The 20,998-nt window shown below is 39.3% G+C and overlaps 1 protein-coding gene across 1 annotated transcript in view; it reads right to left on the reverse strand.

Moving 5' to 3' along the window:
* MBOAT2 (membrane bound glycerophospholipid O-acyltransferase 2) overlaps positions 1-20,998 on the reverse strand; it is a 94,420-nt gene that overhangs the window by 34,910 nt on the left and 38,512 nt on the right. The window contains exon 4 of the mRNA XM_075707221.1: positions 2,005-2,100. Coding sequence (XP_075563336.1) covers positions 2,005-2,100 — 96 coding nt within the window. The remainder of the gene's footprint in view (positions 1-2,004; positions 2,101-20,998) is intronic.

The raw sequence follows: 20,998 nt of genomic DNA on the forward strand, positions 1-20,998 counted from the left end.
TTGCAGACCCTCTGGGCTTGGACACCTCAGATGGGCATGGCATGCTAGGAGAAATACCTAGGTATACCTAGACATTCAAAGCTCTTTTGGACTATGTGCTATATGAACCCATGCCAACATCTTTGGAAGAACTTGCTGGTGCAGGGGCTCAATAGCTGGTTAGGCAACTTTTGTTATTTTCTTGACCTTACTCGCTTCCCCTGGCACTAGAGAAAATTGACAGAAAATAACCCCCTTCAGTTCATTTTCTTTCTCCTGTTTTGGAAGTAACCTCTGTCTTGGGCCTCAAGGGAGCAGATGCAGTACATGCCAGAGAATTGATGTGATATGCATACAACAAGCTCCCAAACTAGTGCATGAAAGGATGGTTTAAATCATGCAGCTCAAACATACAATTAGAGTTGGATCTAGGCTTCAGAACAGTTCTATCCAGAGCACAGATCTCATAAATCTTTGGACATGTTTCAACCTAGCAGAAATCTCCGAGCTAACACCAAACCAACAGAGCCACAAAGACGGCTGCTATCTGAAAGCAGCACAGTTGCATTTGAGCAATGGTGTGCTCAAGCTCTATTAATAGCTCGAGAGCAGCAACAAAGAAGTGCAATTATACTGTTTCCAGAGTCAGCTCAGAGCTTTGATCACTGCCAAAGTGTACACTTCGGCCCTACAGTGAACTGAAAGGGACAGCATTTGGATTATAGTTGCGCTTGTAATAGTGAAATTTAATTCAACATCACTAAACCTAGTTTTAAAGTGTCTTTATGCATATGTCTCTGTTGCAAGCTTTCATTATACCCAGTGGAGACCTAGTCAATAAAGTCAGGGGCAACTGGCAAGTGACCCAGTCCACACTATGGTAGATACTTAGTGGTGGGTCAGCTGAAATGCCCTCCAGGCTCTACTGTCTACATTGCTCAGGTCTCCACTGGCTACCATTGGGACTTGGATAGCTGGCTTGAAGGCAGACACTTTGATGTAGGTATAAATGTAGAAAGATGTTTCAGAAGGCAAGACCCAGCTCAAAATAACAGAAAAGATGAACTTAACCATAAAAGCTTCTGGCTTCAGCCTACAAGTTAAGTTTCTGGACTACATGCCTGTTACTAATGAAGACTGAGAAGCAACAAGGCTAACAAGCACAACTCCACTACACAACACAGGTAATGCTAAACTACAAAGACCACTGCCATTCATAGTATTCCTGAAAAGTATTTAATGCATTTTTTTAAGCAGATGAGCAAACACTCCCCATCTCTTTTTTCCAAAATACATACTCTCCTTTAAATCAACAAAAGCACCATCACAGTAGCAAACTTATGTGTAGAAAATGTTGTGCTTCACTTCTGTCTGCAGTACAAAGAACCACCACCAATATGGTTTATTTTTACTTTGCCTATTTAATTCTGGTTTGCTTCTATACAGCTCAAGTCAAATATAGACTTAAGTTCATTGTATAAAATGAGAACGCATAGACAAAGCGTTCTATTTCCAAGGGCTGCGTGACTACTACACCACACAGATGCCTCTCTCCTTAGCTTTCTCCTTCTGGAACATCTAACATAAAACCAAAAAAGAAAGAAGCTAAAAGCTAAATTCCATAAAACATTCAGATTTTCCTCACAAAATGGTATCAGACTGTGCCAGGCATGCAAGTACATCAGGTACAATTCAAGTTTCATCATGGGTGGTAACAGATATTTTAGGGGAAAAAGCAAAAGCAAAAAAACCCCACAGCCACCAAATCCTTTATGCCCTTCAGACAGGAGCAGGAGGCAGCCGATAACGCGCTCATGGTTCTAACAGACACAACTGTTCCCAAAATTCTCAGTTTGCATGATTAAAGCACAGGTACATATATATTTGTATGTATGCCAATATGCACACACATGCCCAGCATTCTTCTAAAGTCTAAAAGGTTGACACAATTAACCTGGGGCGGGGGGGAAACCCCAATAACAGATACTTAGGAGGACAAGATGGAAAGATTATTTTTCTGCTTACCCAGAAAAATCAGCAGAATACTGTCCATAATCAAAGATATAGACTCTAGTAATTTGGCACACAGTGAGGTATCCCAAAGCAAAAACAAAGCAATACCTGGAAGGAAAACAGAAAAAAAGCTTTTAATTTAAAAAACATAAACATTTCTCCATTGAATAAACTACCTTTTAAGTAGAGTTTATTCTCCAAGTATTTCCAATGAATAGTACATAATTGGAGTGTGTAATTACACCTTCATTCTGACAGGGTTTTTTTGGTAATATTTACTCTATGCAAGCACATAGACTTTTTTAAAAGTGTGCAGTACTAACTTACAAATTCTATTGTCATTAGCCAAAATATTTATTCACGTAAATAAAGCATAGGATTTATGATTTCGAGGGCCACTGTAAAAAATTGGAAGTCCTATAAAGAGGAAATGAATCTGTTAAGCTTTTTTTTATTTCAACGTTAATTTTTGTCTATAAGCATAGAAATCTGGCAAATTATACATCAAACAATTTCCACTGAATGTATTTCTATACATTCAAAATTCAGTACCATAAATCCCACTGTTGCTGTTTTCAAAGGAACTGGAAAAGGCAATTAATTTTCAACTACACACATTAAAACATATCTGAGAGAAAAAGGAACAGGATTTCTTTATGCCTCCTGTTAAAGCTGATCCTCAGCAACTGTAAGAAAAACACAGACAAGAACCACCTTATGGAAGCATTATAAATTTAATTTCACATATCATTTTTTCAGGTCAGGATTGGGATTTTTTTTTTTTTAATCCCCTTTTTAAGATGTACAATAATATACCAATGAGAACTGATTTGCCAATACACCTCACAAAATCTGTCAGATAGTCTTTGCAGTCAAAAAGGATGATGAATGCCAGCAGGAACTTAACTAATCCTTTAAGACTTTACATATGAACTTTACAGTCTTGAACTTTTCCACATAACTTAGGAAACATTCATGGTAATGAAATCAAGCACTTGTTTTATGTTCACAAGACTAATATGCAACCCCTACAGCAGACCATTATACATTCAAAATCCAGTTAGAATGAAAATATTCATACACCAAATGGAAAATCATGACTAGGACTGGATTTAGGTGAAATAGTGAGGGACACTACAGGAAGAGCTTGGAACATGCTTTTCCTTTCTTTTCCAAATAAAAATTTTGCAAAAAAAGTGTTAACATAATAAATTCTAAAGTCTTAGAAATTATGCTTCAATCTGAAAGTGACACCTATTTTTGCCACACAGAGTTTAAACTTTTAGTTAAGAATTGCGCTAGATATAAACCATTTAATATTTTAAAACATACATTAAATCACACTTGTTACTTTTTTTTTTTTTTTTTAAAAAAAAAAGGTTTAGGCTGCCTGTTTTAGCAATAGTTTATTTTCTGTTTTCATGGATATTAATAATCCAGAAACATTATATTGGGTCGCTAATTGGTTAAAAAGTGTTTATAATAAGGATCCAACAAAATTATACAATAATTGGCTTGTAATTATACCAAATTATTTCAGCAAGAAAAACAGTTTAACACTATTAAGTAGTATGTAGTGGACTGCAGCTATCAGGATTATGATATAATATGGAACCCTTTTTAAAAAGTTTGGAATTAAAATTTTCCTTAGATTTTTAAAAAACTACCCCCCCCCCCCCCCCCCCAAGAAAAATATCACCCAGGTTTCACATGAATGAGGAGTATGTGAGTTTAGTTTGCCCACACCGAGGTTGGTCCCAGTTCTTCCATTCACTAAAAATTCAGTATGACTTTCAGCTTTACCAGCCTCTTGATTTACATATGAAATAATCCTAGATTAAAAGTAACTTGTTATGTGTAGAGATACCTACCTACCCACCTATAGAATCCATACTAAAAAGCCAAGAAAAAGTAAAATACTGTAGTTTTCTTTAAGAGAATCTCATTTTATCCCCACTGGCAAGAGCTGTATTTATTAACAACAGTCTATTCACAGTATATTACAATAGGTCTAGAATAAACAGAATTACAAAAGTGATGCTAACTACAGCTTTCATAACTTAAAATGCTATCCAGAGCAGCAATACATACTTTGTTAGGACAAGAAACACACTTAATACATTAGTGGATTAGGTACACACTCTCGGATGGAAGAAAACAGACACCAGTTTCTACCTCATACAGTTTATGTTGTAAAACATTTATGCTGTTTTTAAGCAAGATATTATGAAGATTTCCTTTTGCAAGCAGAAAAGCTAGGCTGATAAGTACAACTGAAAAAAAACTAATAAATATCCTAAAAGAAGAAAAGCACTGAGAAGTCAGGAAACTTTAGGTTCTTTTCCATATAGTCATTATGATACAGTCCTGCAGCATTATGTGAACACGCAACTGCAAATTCCTGTCTTCCTGCTGAAGAAACAGGTCTTTCTTGGTATTTTTAAAGGCTTTACTTTCAAGTTCAAGACACATCCAGTGATTTTACTTATTGCATACCTTCCATATGCTGCCCTCGAGAAGTTTGGGATTTCCCCATGAGCACTTCCTCAGTTATTCTCCATGCATTCAAGTATTTTGTAAAAACTGCATTCCTCTCTAAGATGAATTTTAGTGATACTCAGTGTTACCCCAGTTCTACATATATAAGGAAACTGAGAAATAAAGAGATTACGTAGGTCTGAATACCAACCTGGGGAGATACAAGGTCAATTCTTGGGCAAACTTGTCTTTTTAAAGTTGATGGAAAGGACCATCACAAGTAAATTTCAGTCACACACACACACAAGTGCTCTGTACTTCTACAAATCTAACCACAGGTGTTCCATAAAAGGTGAAAGATTGTATTTGTGGCTAACACAAGTAGTTTAAACCACATTGTTGTGTCCTGCACTTAGGAACACAGACTGAAGCAGCAATGCTACCCAATTATAGAACAGTGAAATGTATAGGGCAGTTTAAAAGTTGCTTCTTCACCTGCAGGTTCCTGTGACTTAAATACCTTCCAACTTCTACAAGTTAACTTTCTATGACAAAATGACTGGCCTGGTAGATGAGGGGAGAGCAGTGGATATTGTCTACCTGGACTTCAGAAAAGCTTTTGACACCTGACATCCTCATAGACAAGCTGATGACATATGGGCTGGATGAGCAGACAGTCAAGTGGGTTGAAAACAGGCTGAACAGCTGGGCCAAGAAGGTAGCGATCAGTGGCACAAAGTTGAGTTGGAGGCCAGTAACTAGCTGTGTAGCCCGGGGTCAATATTGGGTCCGATCTTTAACATCTTCATTAATGATCTGGCTGATAGGGCAGAGTGTAACCTCATCAAGTTTGCTGATGACACCAAATTGGGAGGAGTGGCTGATACACGGAAAGGTCTTGCTGCCATCCAGAGGGACCTCAACAGGTTGGAGAAATGGACCAACAGGAACCTCACAGCAGTCAACAAGGGCAAGTGCAAAGTCCTGCACCTGGGGAAGAGCAACCCCAGGCTCCAATATGTGCTGGTAGCCACCCAGCTGCAAAGCAGCTTGGCAGGAAAGGGCCTGGGGGTCCTAGTGGACACCAAGTTGAACATGAGCCAGCAACGTGCTCTTGCAGTAAAAAAGGCAAAGGGGAAGGACAGAGCTTTCCCAACATCTTTAAGAGAGAAAACATCATTTGCTATGACACTTCAGCAGGAGCCCAACTGGTACCTTGCCTTGAGGAAAGGCAGAAACATCTAGCATGGCATCTGCTATCTTTCCAAACCAAAACCTAACTTCACTATGAGAAGTCCAGTTGGAAAGAACAGCAACAAAACAAGCGCTTCCTTTCTTGCCCTCATGTTTATACATCATTTCTCTGGTTTTGGTATCTGCTGACTGAAATGTCAGCCACCTGGGTACTTCCAGATATCCTTCAAGATAGATGTTAGCCATCATGACTGACATGGCAGGATTTCTCACAACATTCAGTTAATATCCACACTGAAGTTATAGCGCAGAAATAGAAGAAAGAAAAAAAAAAATCCTTAAACTTCTTGCTGACATTCCAGATTCCATTTTACAATCTAGAACAAAAGCTCTCTTCCCACAGAGCAGTGAAACTTGCTGCTATGTTGCATTCACCAAACACAACTATGAATTTTAACTATCTTCCAACTACGTCAGCCACTGGTTCCAAGTTACACGCAGCTTGGAAGACTTCAAAATTTTAACTGATGAGGAAAACACAGGAACTTGCAACCCATACAATGCTTTTCACCTTCCAAGTGCATCTCTGAATGTTAGCTGTGCCACATCACATCCCTTGTTGATGAGAAATGTGATTTAACCAGGAGAAGTACAGCAACATGTTCCCCTAAAGGAGATTTAAACAGTTTACAACAGCTTGTGTCATTCCTGTTGTTTCTCCTGCAGGTTTGTGGTGCAACTTGCATGCTATTCTTCTATCAACTTTTTCCTCCAAAGTACACGCTCATCTTCACCATCCTCTGTTGCTCCAAATACACTTGAAAAAGATCTGTTAATTTGTACATTTTCAGCATAACTACGTACAAATTTGATAGCACAGAATGAGCCAGCAGAACCTGCTTATATAAAGCATCCATAGCTTTATATTCTGTGGTTTAACAGCAGAACCCTCAGCTTTTATCTGTGTCCCTCAGAAATTTGAGGTTGCTGGCTAAGAGCGAGCAAGAACATCCATAGGTTAATTCTAGAGCTTTGTATCTGCTGATGGGCAAGCCAGGCTGCACGCAGGCCCAAGCTAACCATAACATACATTAGCTGATTGTATTTGCATAACTAGGGGTGCAAGCTGCATTTTTGTTTGATTTTACACTTTTGGGGGACTCAGCATCTTCGTTATAAAATATTTGGTCAAGTACCTACCATACCTATCTCTGCACAAAATGCAGCAAAAATAGAACTGCGACCTTGACAAAGGCACAGTTTGGGAGATGTCATAACAGCTTCTGTTATTTTAGGCTCTTCCCATGCAGTGGAAGGACAACAGCACAGTATGCTATTTTGCTGGAAGAAAGTTAAATAAACCAATCAACACAGGGCACTTTTTCACCAGCTAGTCAGCACATACAACGGATTTGCCTTGAAATAGAGGTTTCATGTCCAGTCAAGACCCACTCCTTCCATTACATTAGGAAATAAGACAATTAAAAAAAAAAGTGTAATTACTCGGTTTCAAAAGGCAAACCTGACCACCATATAAAATTATACTGCTTTGATTTTTAGAAAAGGTGACAGAATAGCCTGAGTTTTCCCATGCCCTGTGCTGAAAGCTGCTGCCTGGGCTGGTTTGTTTGGTTTTCCTACTGCTTGTGCCAACATAAAAAACCTAAAAAAAATAAATTGTCTCTAGGGTCAGAACTGAATTCTTCTCAAAATGCAGCTATATTAATTGTTTTAATTCTAATGCGCATAATTAGTTTTCATTGTTCACAGAGAAATTAAACTCCATACAGTTAGAACATACAGTATTTGTTTGCAAAACTTCAGAGGGAAAAATACATGTCAAGCAAAAAGGTCTAAAGTGCCAAATCTAAACATCTATCTAATTCTGTAATCAAGTACAAGTCAATAAAAATACTGATTAGAATTAGCTTAGTTTTGACTGTCTAACAGTCACAAGGCAAGCTAGCCTGCTGCAACCTGCTGTTATTACACCAAGGAGAGATTCCTATTTACACAATTCCTGTTCAAACCATGGATGTACCATGGACATACATCATCTGTATTACTTAGAACATGGATCAGTTTTATGACGTCATCAGTAACAGACTCAGAGTGCGTGGCCTTAACCAAGTCCCAATCCTCTCTGCATTTCAAGAAACCACTCTTAAAATGTGAGCAATATTAATCCTTTTGAGCCAGATGGAAGCCTTCCGATCCATGCACTAGTTTGTCCCTTCTGATTACTTCAAGCAGAGATCCAAAGTGCATTGAAAGAAAAAAAAAAACAAAACACACAAAACCAAAAAAAGACAAAACCAGACTGCCAATGAGCCCACTTGCAGAGAAGAAAGCATTCATACCATCATGCTTTGGTAATGAGCAATCCGGCTACCTCATCCCATCCTTCTGCAGCCCTCAGTTGAAGCTTTTGGGGTCTGATAGACATTTTAAAGCAAATTTAACAAGTGGATGGAGTTCACCAACATTTGATGCAACAACAGCCCCACGTAACATATGGCACAATGGCTGCATGCGGCCTCCAATGCCACTTGCTTGGCCTGCCTGCCACTACAGCGCAGTGGCTCGTGGAGCTGGTCAGCACGTGCTGGCCACGCGTCAGGCCCACACCTCTGCACCGGCTAGCATCTATGTTGGGTTTTGCTCAGCCAGTGGAGAAAAAGCTCTCCACGCCCATCAGTTTCTTGCATACAACCAGACACACAAAGCCATGGGACATGAGGCTTCATTAGCTCAGCAGCACCCAGAACCATTTGCAACAGTTTTGCTAGCTTTGTTTAGTACAGATTCACTGTAGACATTATCACTTGCCTAATGTATTTTGATGTTTTGCTACATAATGGCAACAAAATGGCTTGGTAAAGTGAATCTTGAATAAAGCTAAATTAAATGATCATTCCACTTATAGCTACAGGCCATATTCCAAATGCAACATTAATATATGACAAATACAACACAGCTATTGTTGTCAAAATGCATACTAAAAGCTTGGTATTTTCCACATGCTCCCTAAGTTTACGTTCTCTCGCTTTCCGACCTCTCGCCTCACTCCCTCCAAATCTGGAACGTCTCAAGGACGAGGAGATCAGCTTCAGGCTTTTGTACAAGGGAGAAACATCATCTACAACTAAAGGGTAGGCAGAGGGGAGAGTGCTTTCGTTTCTTCCCTGCAATGGAAGAAACGTGTGTGCTTCATTCTTCCTGTAAGTCTTCAAAGGAACGTGGAATAGAAAATTTTATTTTATCCCTTATCAGACTCAAAGCTCAGAGCTGAAGTTGACCTTATTCAAAATCTTAATGTGAAACTGAGATGAGACATGAGAGGTCACCTAAGTTCTCTCTCACCTGAAAAGCCATAGTGTGTCACATCAACCCCTATTTCTGCAATCGCTTGAAAGTGTAACAGTAAACAATGTAGATAAGAGCACCAGATCTAACCTTTACATTTCAAAAAGTTGACAATAGTACATAGCACATAAAAACACACACAAAGAAGAACGTTTAACAGCTTCACAACACAAAATACTTAAAGGCAGAACTCCCTGATGCTGGAATCTGCCTTACAAAGCCCAGATGAAGGAAGTTGATTCTTGACACATCTCTGACAAAGGTGAGTGCTCATAACTCGGAAATAAAATAGCTGCTAAGTTCCACAAACACTGCTATGCTGGCACTGTAAATTTTCATCTGTTCACCCATTTTTCTATGTAGTATTTGCCCAGTTATATTATGTTTCAGCATCACAGCATGAAAGTGATTCTATCCTTCCTCCTTCTCCCATATGATACATAAGTAACCTTCTTTCAAACATCAGAGACATGCCCAGTATCTTTACACAACTTCTGTAGAATATTTTTAAGGAAATAAAGATGTTATTATAGAACTTTGACAATAACAGGACTATTGAAAGTACTGTTTTGAAGTACAGCCCTACTAGCCATAATGGTTTAGCAACTGTAAACTAGAACTGCTAAACACAAAATATTTTGCAAGACTAAATAATTTTGTTTCAGTGAACCATAAAGCTTCATACAAGAACTCACAGCCGGCAAAACAGAACAAGTTCTCTGCTGGCAAAACCACAGTGAGGTCAATCATTAAACCCATTATTGCCATAAACGTGGTACTTGGCAAGTATCATCTTGGATAAAGATAAGAGCGAGCTGTTATTTTCATCCACCCACTCATCGCCCTGCTCTAGCTACACACCCCCCTGCAGCCCATGCACATCCCCACATGCCGCAGCTGTTGCTCCTTCCTGGCTGCAGCACAGAACCGATTCCCAGCTGTCTCCGTCCCCCAAGCTCTGCTGCAACCCCGCATCCTTGCCTGGAGACACAACACCCGAGACAGAGAAACAGCGCAACTGTAACACGGCCGGGAGAGAGCATGGAGTTTTGCTCAGTCATCAGGTGATGCCAGCTGGAATTTGCATTCAGCCAGCCAGGATACATTTTCTGCATGTGTTAAGGATGGCAGCAGCTGGGAAACATACGGGATGTGATTTGCTGAGAAGGTGGTTGTGCAGCCAGAATCAGTACACGGGGCAGCTAGCAGATTAATAAAAAAACCCAAATCCCTGCAAGGTGGAGTATGCAAAGTGAAAGGCCACAGGAATCAAACTTAGTTACAGGAATGGAATATTTGAATGATTCCAGTGTCAAAGGAAAGCCAGGAGTTTGTGTTAACCTAACACATCCGGAAGATGTGTATCTGGAAACCATATCCTGGGCTGTATCAAAAGCAGCGTGGCCAGCAGGTCGAGGGAGGGGATTCTGCCCCTCTACTCTGCTCTGGTGAGACCTCACCTGGAGTGCTGCATCCAGCTCTGGGGCCCTCAGCACAAGTAGGACATGGACCTGTTGGAGCAGGTCCAGAGGAGGGACACCAAAATGATCTGAGGGCTGGAGCACCCCTCCTACGAGGACAGGCTGAGAAAGTTGGGGTTGTTCAGCCTGGAGAAGAGAAGGTTGCGAGGAGACCTTATTGCGACCTTCCAGTACTTAAAGAGGGCCTACAGGAAAGATGGGGAGAATCTTTTTAACAAGGCCTGTTGTGACAGGACAAAGAATAATGGATTTAAACTAAAGAAGAATAGATTTAGACTAGACATTAGAAAGAAGTTTTTTACAATGAGGGTGGGCAAGCACTGGAACAGGTTGCCCAGAGAGGTGGTGGAGGCCCCATCCCTGGCAACATTCAAGGTCAGGCTGGATGGGGCTCTGAGCAACCTGATCTGGTTAAAGCTGTCCCTGCTCACTGCAGGGGGGTTGGGCTAGATGACCTCTCAAGGTCCCTTCCAACCCAAAGCATTCTATGATTCTAAGACAGCTGCATTTCCTTTTAAACCACTTCTCAAAACAAAATGCCCTCTTTTACAGAGGTACTTATCAGAGGGAATGATGGTACTCTATTTCCCACCCTATTTATTGCTTCACCTTCAGGAAGGAATCAAACAGTTCTTTGATTTCAACTGGCCACCGACTCAACTGCAAGCCCCACAGCTGGTCTGACCCGCACCAAAGCTGCAGCCCTATCCCCTCCTGAGATATTTACATTGTCTTGCAACCAGACATGCATCTCAAGAAGCACAACATTTGGAATAAAAACTCTTCTGAAAAATCTGATTTACTTAAAATACAGCTTAAATGAAATGCCTGCTTTGCTCTGATGCTTCACATTCCTTACCTATGCCTTCAGAGGACTTGTTTCATTTCATTCCGATTTTCTCTCCCACCCCACCCAAGCTAAGTTAAAGCACCACAATCACACAACAATTTAGTATCTTCTACATCCTTTAATCAATGCATGGCAATGTATATAGCATTCACATGATGCATCAACTTCATCACTGTCACAGTATTTGTCATATGCTCCTGCAGAATCACATGTAGAGATCTAAGTCAGCTGTCTCCTGCTCACAGCCTGGAGAAATCCTGTCGGTAGCTCCATTTTCTTTGCTCCATGGAGAAGCCCGACACAGGTTACTCCTAAATACAGGATAGCAACTTCTATTTTTATGCAGATTTCTTTTCTCCCACATGACAGAAACACTATTGACTGTTTCCAGGGGTGAATTTGAGATACTCCACAAAAAGAGCGATAAGCAATAGAAATGGCATGGCAAGAAACCAATCCTCAGTAAAAGAGAGCTCTCTACATAATGGTTATTTGTGGCATACAGAAGTCCTACTGTACACCCACAAGGAAACAGCTTGATGGTTGGGAAGAATCAGTACCTGTAGATTGTTGCATGCAAGTACACAAGGAACCCAATATGAGAGATGACCTGCATTTATTTTTGGAACATTTTTCTTTCTTCCAGTTAACAATGGGGAACCAAAAAAAAAAAAGAAAATTAACTACTCAATTACAGTCCAAGTCATGGCAGAATCACTCATGGAAGTGCTTGCTATAAGTTATCCACAGGCAAACAGTAGTTATTCAAAGCTACATTCATGATCTCTAAGTTAGGAAGTAACTGTATTCTCAGAGTATATATTTATATATTACATATTTATAATTATATAAACTATACCTTTTTTAGTTTCAATTTACTTGAGTACTGTCTTGATTCTATCTCCATACACATTTGAACTTAGCTCCACTTTCAGCCTACGCTAACCACTGAACTGCTTGCACTGTTCTGTAATCTCTCTGCTCTTCAGTAAAGACTTACAAAACCACTTGTTTGTGATCTTCCAACACCCTTCAAAATTTTCCCTCTAAATGCCTAGAGCAATCAAATTATCTCAAAATTAATTAATAATAATAATTAAAAAATAGTATTGCTCAGTTTATTCCAGCCAAAAGAACCATATGACCTGTCCCTTACAGCATAAAGTCAACTAGCAGAAACTTTTGCGTAGATTTAATCACAATATATGCTAGTGGAAGAGGCTACACTTCTGTATAAACGCAGTTTTCCTGTAGATGCTAAGAAGGATAAGGAATTTCAGGTTGTTCATCAATTATGCTTTGAGATATGAATCAGAATCATGAATTATTAACCTATAGGTACACCCATATTAGTGCCATTTGCCTATCACCCCTCATCAAGGTGTTCCATTACCTTCCTGAATTATTCTCTTGTATTTCCTAAAACTCGCTACAGACCTCAGCTTTCAATTCATTGAATTTATATAATTAAGTCACTTTAAATTCTCTCAAGGAAATAAATAATAATCACTCTCATTTCATCAATTTCTTTCTCCCAGAATTCAAACATACTCACTGAGGATTGTGAACTTCCTCATGCTACTGTTTTATTCTGTTTTGTACAAGTATGGATATGACCAAACACAATGAGCCATGCCTTATGCAAGCTAAGACCAACTATTTTTCTTGTCACAAACAGGGTATCCAAGCAAATAAACTTCTCACTCCCAAGTCTTTTGTAACACTGACTTACTGCTGAACAAAATCTTTTGGTGCTAGCAGGGCTACTGGAAGCTGCAAGTTACCTACAAGGAAGGTATCTGCAATCATTTTGCCAGCTCAAATCTTCCGTTGTGAAAATTTTCATTAAATTCCTTTATCTACAGGTAACACAAAAGTCACAAGAGAATTCTAAAGAGACATTTATGAATTTTAAACCTAAACTACAAAAAAAGAGACTGAGACAAGAGTTTGTCTTGATTTGTATTTTTCATGACTGGTACTAGTCTGAATTAGGAAATATGCTCAAATTTTTTTAATCATAATTCTAGACATTATGCAGTGAAAAACTCTGTATTTAGACTACAATAAGCCAAATATTACCACTTAGAAGTAAGTTGGTTAAACTTGGAGCAACAGTCAAAAAAGCAATTTGCATGAAATAGTTTATACCTATTTGTTCATAGCAAGAAATATGTTACATACATATAGAAGCAGATTACTATTATTATGGTGGCAAAGTATCTCACTGCACATTAGAGAGTTCACAACAGTGCTCTATAGCCAGCACAGACAGGCAGAACAATCAAGGAAGAGAACTGAACTCCAGCAGCCTGGGAGACCCATCACACAACTACAAACAGGTGACGTAAACCAAGATCCACAAATGCAAGTGTTCCTATTTATAGTGTTGTTCTTTAGGCCTTCAAATTCCCATTGTATAAATCCACAGAACCTTGATATTTAGGAGCTAAATTTACACACCTATTTCAATCCCTCTGACTGCCCCATCTATAAAACACAAATAGAAACGCTTACCTAGTTCACAAGAGCATTCTATGAGTAAGTGCGTTAAAGATTACAATTCACTGAACAGCTTTATAGTCACTACTACAGAAACACCTAAACATGAAACCTGTCTACTCTCCAAAACAAGTTTTTGTTAGAAAGCATCCAACATATGCATAAATTCTGTTCAAGTTAATTAAAATCACTAATTTTCAGGTAGAAGAGAACTTTTAATTTTATTCTAAGCATGTTAAACTCCACGCTGTAACGCTTCAGGCCTAAAAATAGCATGATTGCCAGTCATCCAGAAATTCAGCACGCATCCAGAAGCTCCTACGCTGCACTTGCCAGGAATGTCAAGACTTTGAAAAATCGCATATATTATAACAGTCAAGACAAACTAATCTGTAACACAAGCACACAGTGCCCACTAATTATTCATTACTGTGATGCCTGGCGGTGTCACTGCAGTTAAGCTTCCTTCTGTGTTTTCATTATAAACCACATTTGAAGAAAAGTCTCAGCTAAACGTGCATGCCCTGTTCTACATGCCTTAAAAAAAGTTTAACATGTTTGCGGTTTATGACACTTATTAGTGACTCGAGAATGTGAGGGGAAGTAGACTGTATCTTTTAAGCAAACAGAATTTCATACTGTTTTGGCCACCAAAATCCATAGGTATCTATACAGTCACAGACCAGAGTAAGAACTCCCTCATGAGGGGTTTGAACGAGTTATATTCTATTCATCTGAAACAAAGCACATTGTGTTTATATTCCTATATTTTGCCTTAGTTATTTGATTATCAGTTATGTTTTCAAAATGTGAATAAATCTCATTGCTTGATCTTAAGACCACCAGGTATCCCTCCAGCCAGGGCTAAATTTAAATTACTATTCAATACTCAACAGTCCTAGCTTTGCAAGTCTTTATAATGCTCTTGCTCTTGAGAGCGATTACTCTCCTCCCACCTTTAGTTATTGGAATAGTTGAGAAAGCATTCTGTAAAGACAGTACTAGTCCAAAAACATATTCTGTTTAGGCCTTTTTGTCACTTAGAAAATTTAGATGGCATTAGTTCGAAAAAATGTAAAGACTGAATGCTTTTCAAACTTCTACTACGTGTTAGGGACAAATACTGTTTGCTGTAACACCATTTCACTGAAAGTCTTACACCAGCACACACATTCAAACTAGAAAGAGACTAAAAGAAGAAGAAAGTCGATGGCAGTCTTGTGAGAAGAGCACAGAATTAAGAACAAGCAAACAGACTGTAAGATTCATATTTTGCTTTGGTGAGTTCAGCTGAATGCCAGAGCCTTGTCATAATTCATCTCTAGAGATGCAAAGATAACAAGAGAAGCGTACAGTGAAAAAGGAGGGGGGGGGGAGGAAATCAACAGAAGTTGCCATGAGAAAAAGCATTCTACATCAACAGCATCAACTGTAAATGACACTTACAAGAGGGAGCTTCAGTCATGTCACAATTCATAGTGAATTAATTACTTAATAGCTAAAGACAATAGTCTTAAACTTTTCAGTTGTTGGTTTATTGAAGTAGAATCATAGAATGCTTTGGGTTGGAAAGGACCTTGAGAGGTCATCTAGCCCAACCCCCCTGCAGTGAGCAGGGACAGCTTTAACCAGATCAGGTTGCTCAGAGCCCCATCCAACCTGATCTTGAATGTTGCCAGGGTTGGGGCCTCCACTGCCTCTCTGGGCAACCTGTTCCAGTGCTTGCCCACCATCATTGTAAAAAATTTCTTCCTTATATCCAGTCTAAATCTACTCTTCTTTAGTTTAAAACCATTACTCCTTGTCCTGTCACAACAGGCCTTGCTAAAAAGATTGCCCCCATCTTTCCTATAGGCCCCTTTTAAGTATCGAAAGGCCGCAATAAGGTCTCCCCTTTCAGTATTTCCGGTCTATGTGAAGGCTCTAAAATTCCTTCATGAAGGCTCTATATAAAGGCTCTACCATGCAGATCAGGTATTTCTATTATAACTGAAAGAAGCATGTAGGTTAGCCTTTGGTTATTAGTAAATTAAAATCAGTGACATAGCCAAAAAAGCAACAGCATTCCTTCAAGTTATTTGTACCTTTGCCACAGAAGGCACTTTTAGGAGATCATGAACATTTTAGCACACCTCTAGCCAAACTCATCATTGCCACTAGATACAGACATGCTATACCTCTGCAATGACTCAGTTTATTTCTCAAATTATTTCAACAATGAAGGAATAACACCTGTGAATGTAATGACATAGAAAAAAGTACAGACATATGTCTCATGAAATCTATGACTGCAAGAATAAAGGGTCAAAGATTTTAATCCCAAGGAGCAGTTAACTCATCACTGCACAAATCATACTGGACCACTGCAAAAACAGAGACCAGATTTGCAAGGAAGAGAGGGAAACCTCAGACTATCAGAACTGCTGTTAAGAAGCCTACAGCTTTACACTTTTTTTTTTTGTTGTTAGCCTAATGTATATTTTATGAGATGGTAATAAAATACATTAACTGTGGTCAATTTTAATTCAATGGGAACAATGAAGTGTAGGGCAGGTTTTTGTTCTCAAGGTCCATTTTGATCTTTTATAGATCTAATCCTAGCTGATTATCAGCTTGAAGGAGAACAGCATAGGATGGTGATGGTTATCCAGACCCAACAGGATAAAGTCCTGAGTAACCTCATCTGACCCCATCATCACTGACCCCACTTTGAGCAGGAGGCTAGGTCAGAGACCTCTTGAGGTCCCTTCCACCTGAAACCTCTCATTCTGTGAATTTATTCAGTTTATTTAACTGTTAATTTTCTAAGATTAACATGCAGTAAAGAAAACAAGCAACTTTTTTCTACTAAAGTTTGCCATGAAATAATAACATAGCTGCATTCCAGGCATAAAATAGTAGTGTCTAACAGCTTTTTGTCCCAAAACAAGTTAATTTTCCTCAAACAGTCAAAATCTTTCCTAGCACTTGTGAAAGAGGAGAGTTGCACGAGAAGAGTACCACAGGATGCAGGGTGAAGCAGACCTTATTGAAAGAAGTTACACTGCAGTGACCAGTACTGGAGCACAACTGAAATGTTGCCACATGGGATAAATACAACAATTATACTTTTGCACATAGTTTCATCTGCATAGTATCTATACGTCACCATATAGTAAGTTACAAAATAGTTATATTTATAGAATTGTGCTAAAAGCACCAAGCTTTTAAATCCCAGTATTTTAGAAACATGTACCTCCTATACACACTTCCTAAAATGAATTTAAACAGAAGATTCTATTGCACTGTAAGCATCAGTTAAATCTCAGATTTCTTACTGCTCTAGCTACAAAACTATTTACTCCCAAATACCCATTTTTAAGTTACAGAAGCCTGTAACTATAAGAACAAATAAGTCATCTCAACTTTTAGTACAGGTGGCAGAGATTGTAGAAAAATCATTTTTATTAGACGCCAAACATTTGCAAAGATACTTCGAAAGCAATAACTGGGGATATGACAGGGGAGCATTTGAGAGGAAGAGAGTCAGAAAGATGATTTACTTTAACAACTATGTGCTCCACCAATCACTACGATTTGCTATAGGAAATAATCATTAAAAAAATTTCCACATGTGCATGCTCCAAACCACTTAGGGAAGAACGGAAGTTATGCTAAGCACCCAGAGTTAGCCACAGTTTTAAAATTACATTTGGATTCCCCCCCCCTTATAGAAAGCTTTCCAGAAGCGAAACAAAGGCTTTTTATTTGGGGCAGGGGGAACATGACACGACACACAACAAAACAAAACCAATACACACACAAGCATTACTAGAACAAGAACTAGAAAGTGAAATTTTAAACAGAAAAATCTGAGAGCAAGTAGGACAGACAGAACAAAAAGCACATCCCTCCCACTGTTCATTGTGTCCTTGACAGACAGGCATGTACTTCCAGCCAATTCTACTATTTTCTGAATGGTGGCGGATTCTGCTCAATTACCCCCAGTCCCTCGGAAGCTCTCCCTGTCCCCTCTGAGGCCCGGATGCCCACTCTTGGCCCCTCACCGAAACCTTGCAGCCTCTAGATGAGCCATGGGCACCAGCAGCTCCCTCTGTGACTCTCCTTTTGCCACACTTCAGCAATTTCTCAGTCCCTTAATCCCTAAGCAAGCTCTCAAAGGAAGGAGCGATTTCCCCCTCAGTACAACAGATCCACCTATACTTGTCTTAAAAGGAAGAAACAAGTCATGATGCATTTAGTTCACTGCAGTTTATTTTGGTACTTCTTAGGCAATTTTTGGTTTACGTAACAGACCAAACCGATGGCTCGCTTAACTCAGTATCCTTGTCCGGAGCAGATAAATCAGAAGCAGTTGTGAGAACCAGACAGAACAATAGCTCAGACCAGAAAATACCCGGTTAGAAGACAAATGTTACTTTAATAGTGAAAGAATGGGAGGTCCGTTAGGAGACCTATTAAAAAGGCAAAAAACAGGCAGGCATAACAAGAAATAATGCCAGGAATATAGCTCAAAAACATTCAGATTAGAATCAATAAAAATGATTACGGGAATCAACTTTTAATGGAAAACATTCTCTCTCAGAATCTTCCACAAAAGCATCCAATCTTGATTGTGAAATACATTCAATCGAACACGTTATTGGTTGTAATAACTGTGGGAAACACTACATCTGTGCTGTATCAGAAGCCAGGTAAGATGAACTTAAAAATCTCCCTTTAAAAGTTTACCCTATACTCACAAAAGCTTTATCTTAACTCCTAATAGCTGGAAACCATTTTAGATTTTGATGCCTAGTATTTATAAACCTCCCAGAATCCTTTCTCTCTAGTAAGGATATTGAAGCCCTCTTGGCATCTTCCTACAGTCTTGGCCCCAGGAACATCCTAGAAAATTAATATCTAGATTTCCACTATGAACTGAGACAGACAGTTCATTTGGACAGGACAGTCATAACTCCTGCTTTTATTTTCTCAGCAGCAATAGGAACATCAAAGCCAGTTTTCCATCCCAGATCCTTTCCCCCTCTCCTCCCTACTGTCCTACAACAGAAGTGCAATTTCTCCTGTGCAGACAAACAGCTTCAGGCAGGTTCTGATCCCACATCCCTTCTAATTAACTTCCTTTTCAAGATATCAACTCAAATGTCCTCAATTTCTCATCCGAGTTTTCCGTGTCTCTTAGGGTTTTTTTTTTTTTCCCCACTAACCTTCTCCAAATCCTCCGTAATTGTGCAGTACTCCACATGAAATAAAGTCCTCGACACTGGGCTCTGCATGACACCACATCCCCTACCCATGTAAAAACAGCATGTCTTCCCTATTATTCTCCACTTTGCATAGCTTGTTTTATGAACCTTCTCTTGGAGGTCCTCCATGATACACAGATACCATTCTTAATTTCAAAACAACCATATTGTATGCACAGTTGAACAGCCTCAACTCAGGTAAGTTTGCCTTTTTTTGGTTTGCTTTTTCAATGTCAACCTAAGCCTGTGATTTTTTTTGTCCATTTATTGTCTTCTATTAGTTCTGAAGTTCCTTAAAGTCTTCCTTTGTCTGAAGAAAACACTATTACCTGCAATTGTTTACTGAATTAGGCAAAGTGTTGCCAGCAGGTTGATGGAGGTGATCCTTCTCCTCTACTCAGCACTAGTGAGGCCACACCTGGAGTATTGCATCTAGTTCTGGGCTCCTCAGCACAAGGGAGACACGGACATACTGGAGTGAGTCCAACAAAGGGCCACAAGGATGATGAAGGGACTGGAGCATCTCTCCTATGAGAACAGGCTGAGAGAGCTGGGAATGTTCAGCCTGGAGAAGAGAAGGCTCAGGGGGATCTTATCAATGTATATGAATACCTGAAGGGAGAGTGCAAGTAAGATGGAACCAGGCTCCTTGCAATGGTGTCCAGTGACAGGACCAGAGGCAATGGCCACAAACTGAAACACAGGAGGTTCTCTCTGAACACCATGAAACACTTTGTTACTCAGAGTGCCCAAGCACTGGGACAGGTTGCCTAGAGAAGTTGTGAAGTCTCCCTCCTATGAGATATTCAAAAGCCATCTGGACACGGACCTAGGCAACATGCTCCAGGTGGCCCTGCTTGAGCAGAGGGGTTGGACCAGATGACCTCCAGGGGTCCCTTCCAACCTCAACCATTCTGTGATTTTTAATGTCTTTTTCAAATCATTACTACATCCAATTCTGAGTTGTCAGGTTGCTGAACTTCTACCCAGAAAAAGGCTGTTTCTACTAGCTTCCTGTTAGTAGATGATACTTAGAGGCAAAGGGCTGCTGTCTATTAACAAACACTTAATGCTTAAGAGCAACTCACAAGAAGCCACTTTTGACTCGTCTTTCCTTCTACCAGTTACAATACATTCAAAAACATGCAAGTCAAATAGCCTGTAAATCATAAAGGCATTACTGCATTGTTGCCAATTTCAGAAAACAAATCCAAAAATAAGGTTCAGAGACAATGTGGAGAGGTAAGAGTTGACAAATCAAAATGTAAGTAAAATCTAAAAGATACTAATTTAAATGCAGCTTAATTAGTCATATTTAATAATTATCCACTGAGAAACATTTAGCATAGATTAATATTTCCTTGAAACTGGAAAAAAGGGCTAAGGTTCTTTAGAACCTTATCTTTAAAAGTAGAAAGGGGAACTCAGAAAATCATAGACCTGTAAACTTGGTATCAAATACTACAAAGGGTTGGGGTTTTTTTATGCCCAATATAAATTTATAAACACCTAGAAGGTAAACAGTGCAACACAACTGAGTCAAAGGCTTGTCCAGAACAAGTACTATCAAAATAGCCTACTTCTAATGACTTGGTTAGATAACTGCAGCTAACAGACATGGTCTGCCATATGAGCCGCACCATGCACACCCAAAGCCTAATGACTGCAGTGATCAAACCCACCCTATTAGCACAGCCAGTGTGAGGTACAGGTATGCATACAGCCAGTTACTCTGTCTTAATCCTAATGTTCAAGTTGCTGGAGACTACTTGCCAATATCCAAAGTGCACAAAAAAAAAAAAAAAAAGAAAAAAGGTATTGATGAAACACCATCAAATCATAAGGCTGTATCAGATTAGTTCTAACTCAAACATATCAAAACAACA

This window comes from Pelecanus crispus, chromosome 3 (genome assembly GCF_030463565.1).
Source record: "Pelecanus crispus isolate bPelCri1 chromosome 3, bPelCri1.pri, whole genome shotgun sequence".
NCBI lineage: Eukaryota > Metazoa > Chordata > Aves > Pelecaniformes > Pelecanidae > Pelecanus > Pelecanus crispus.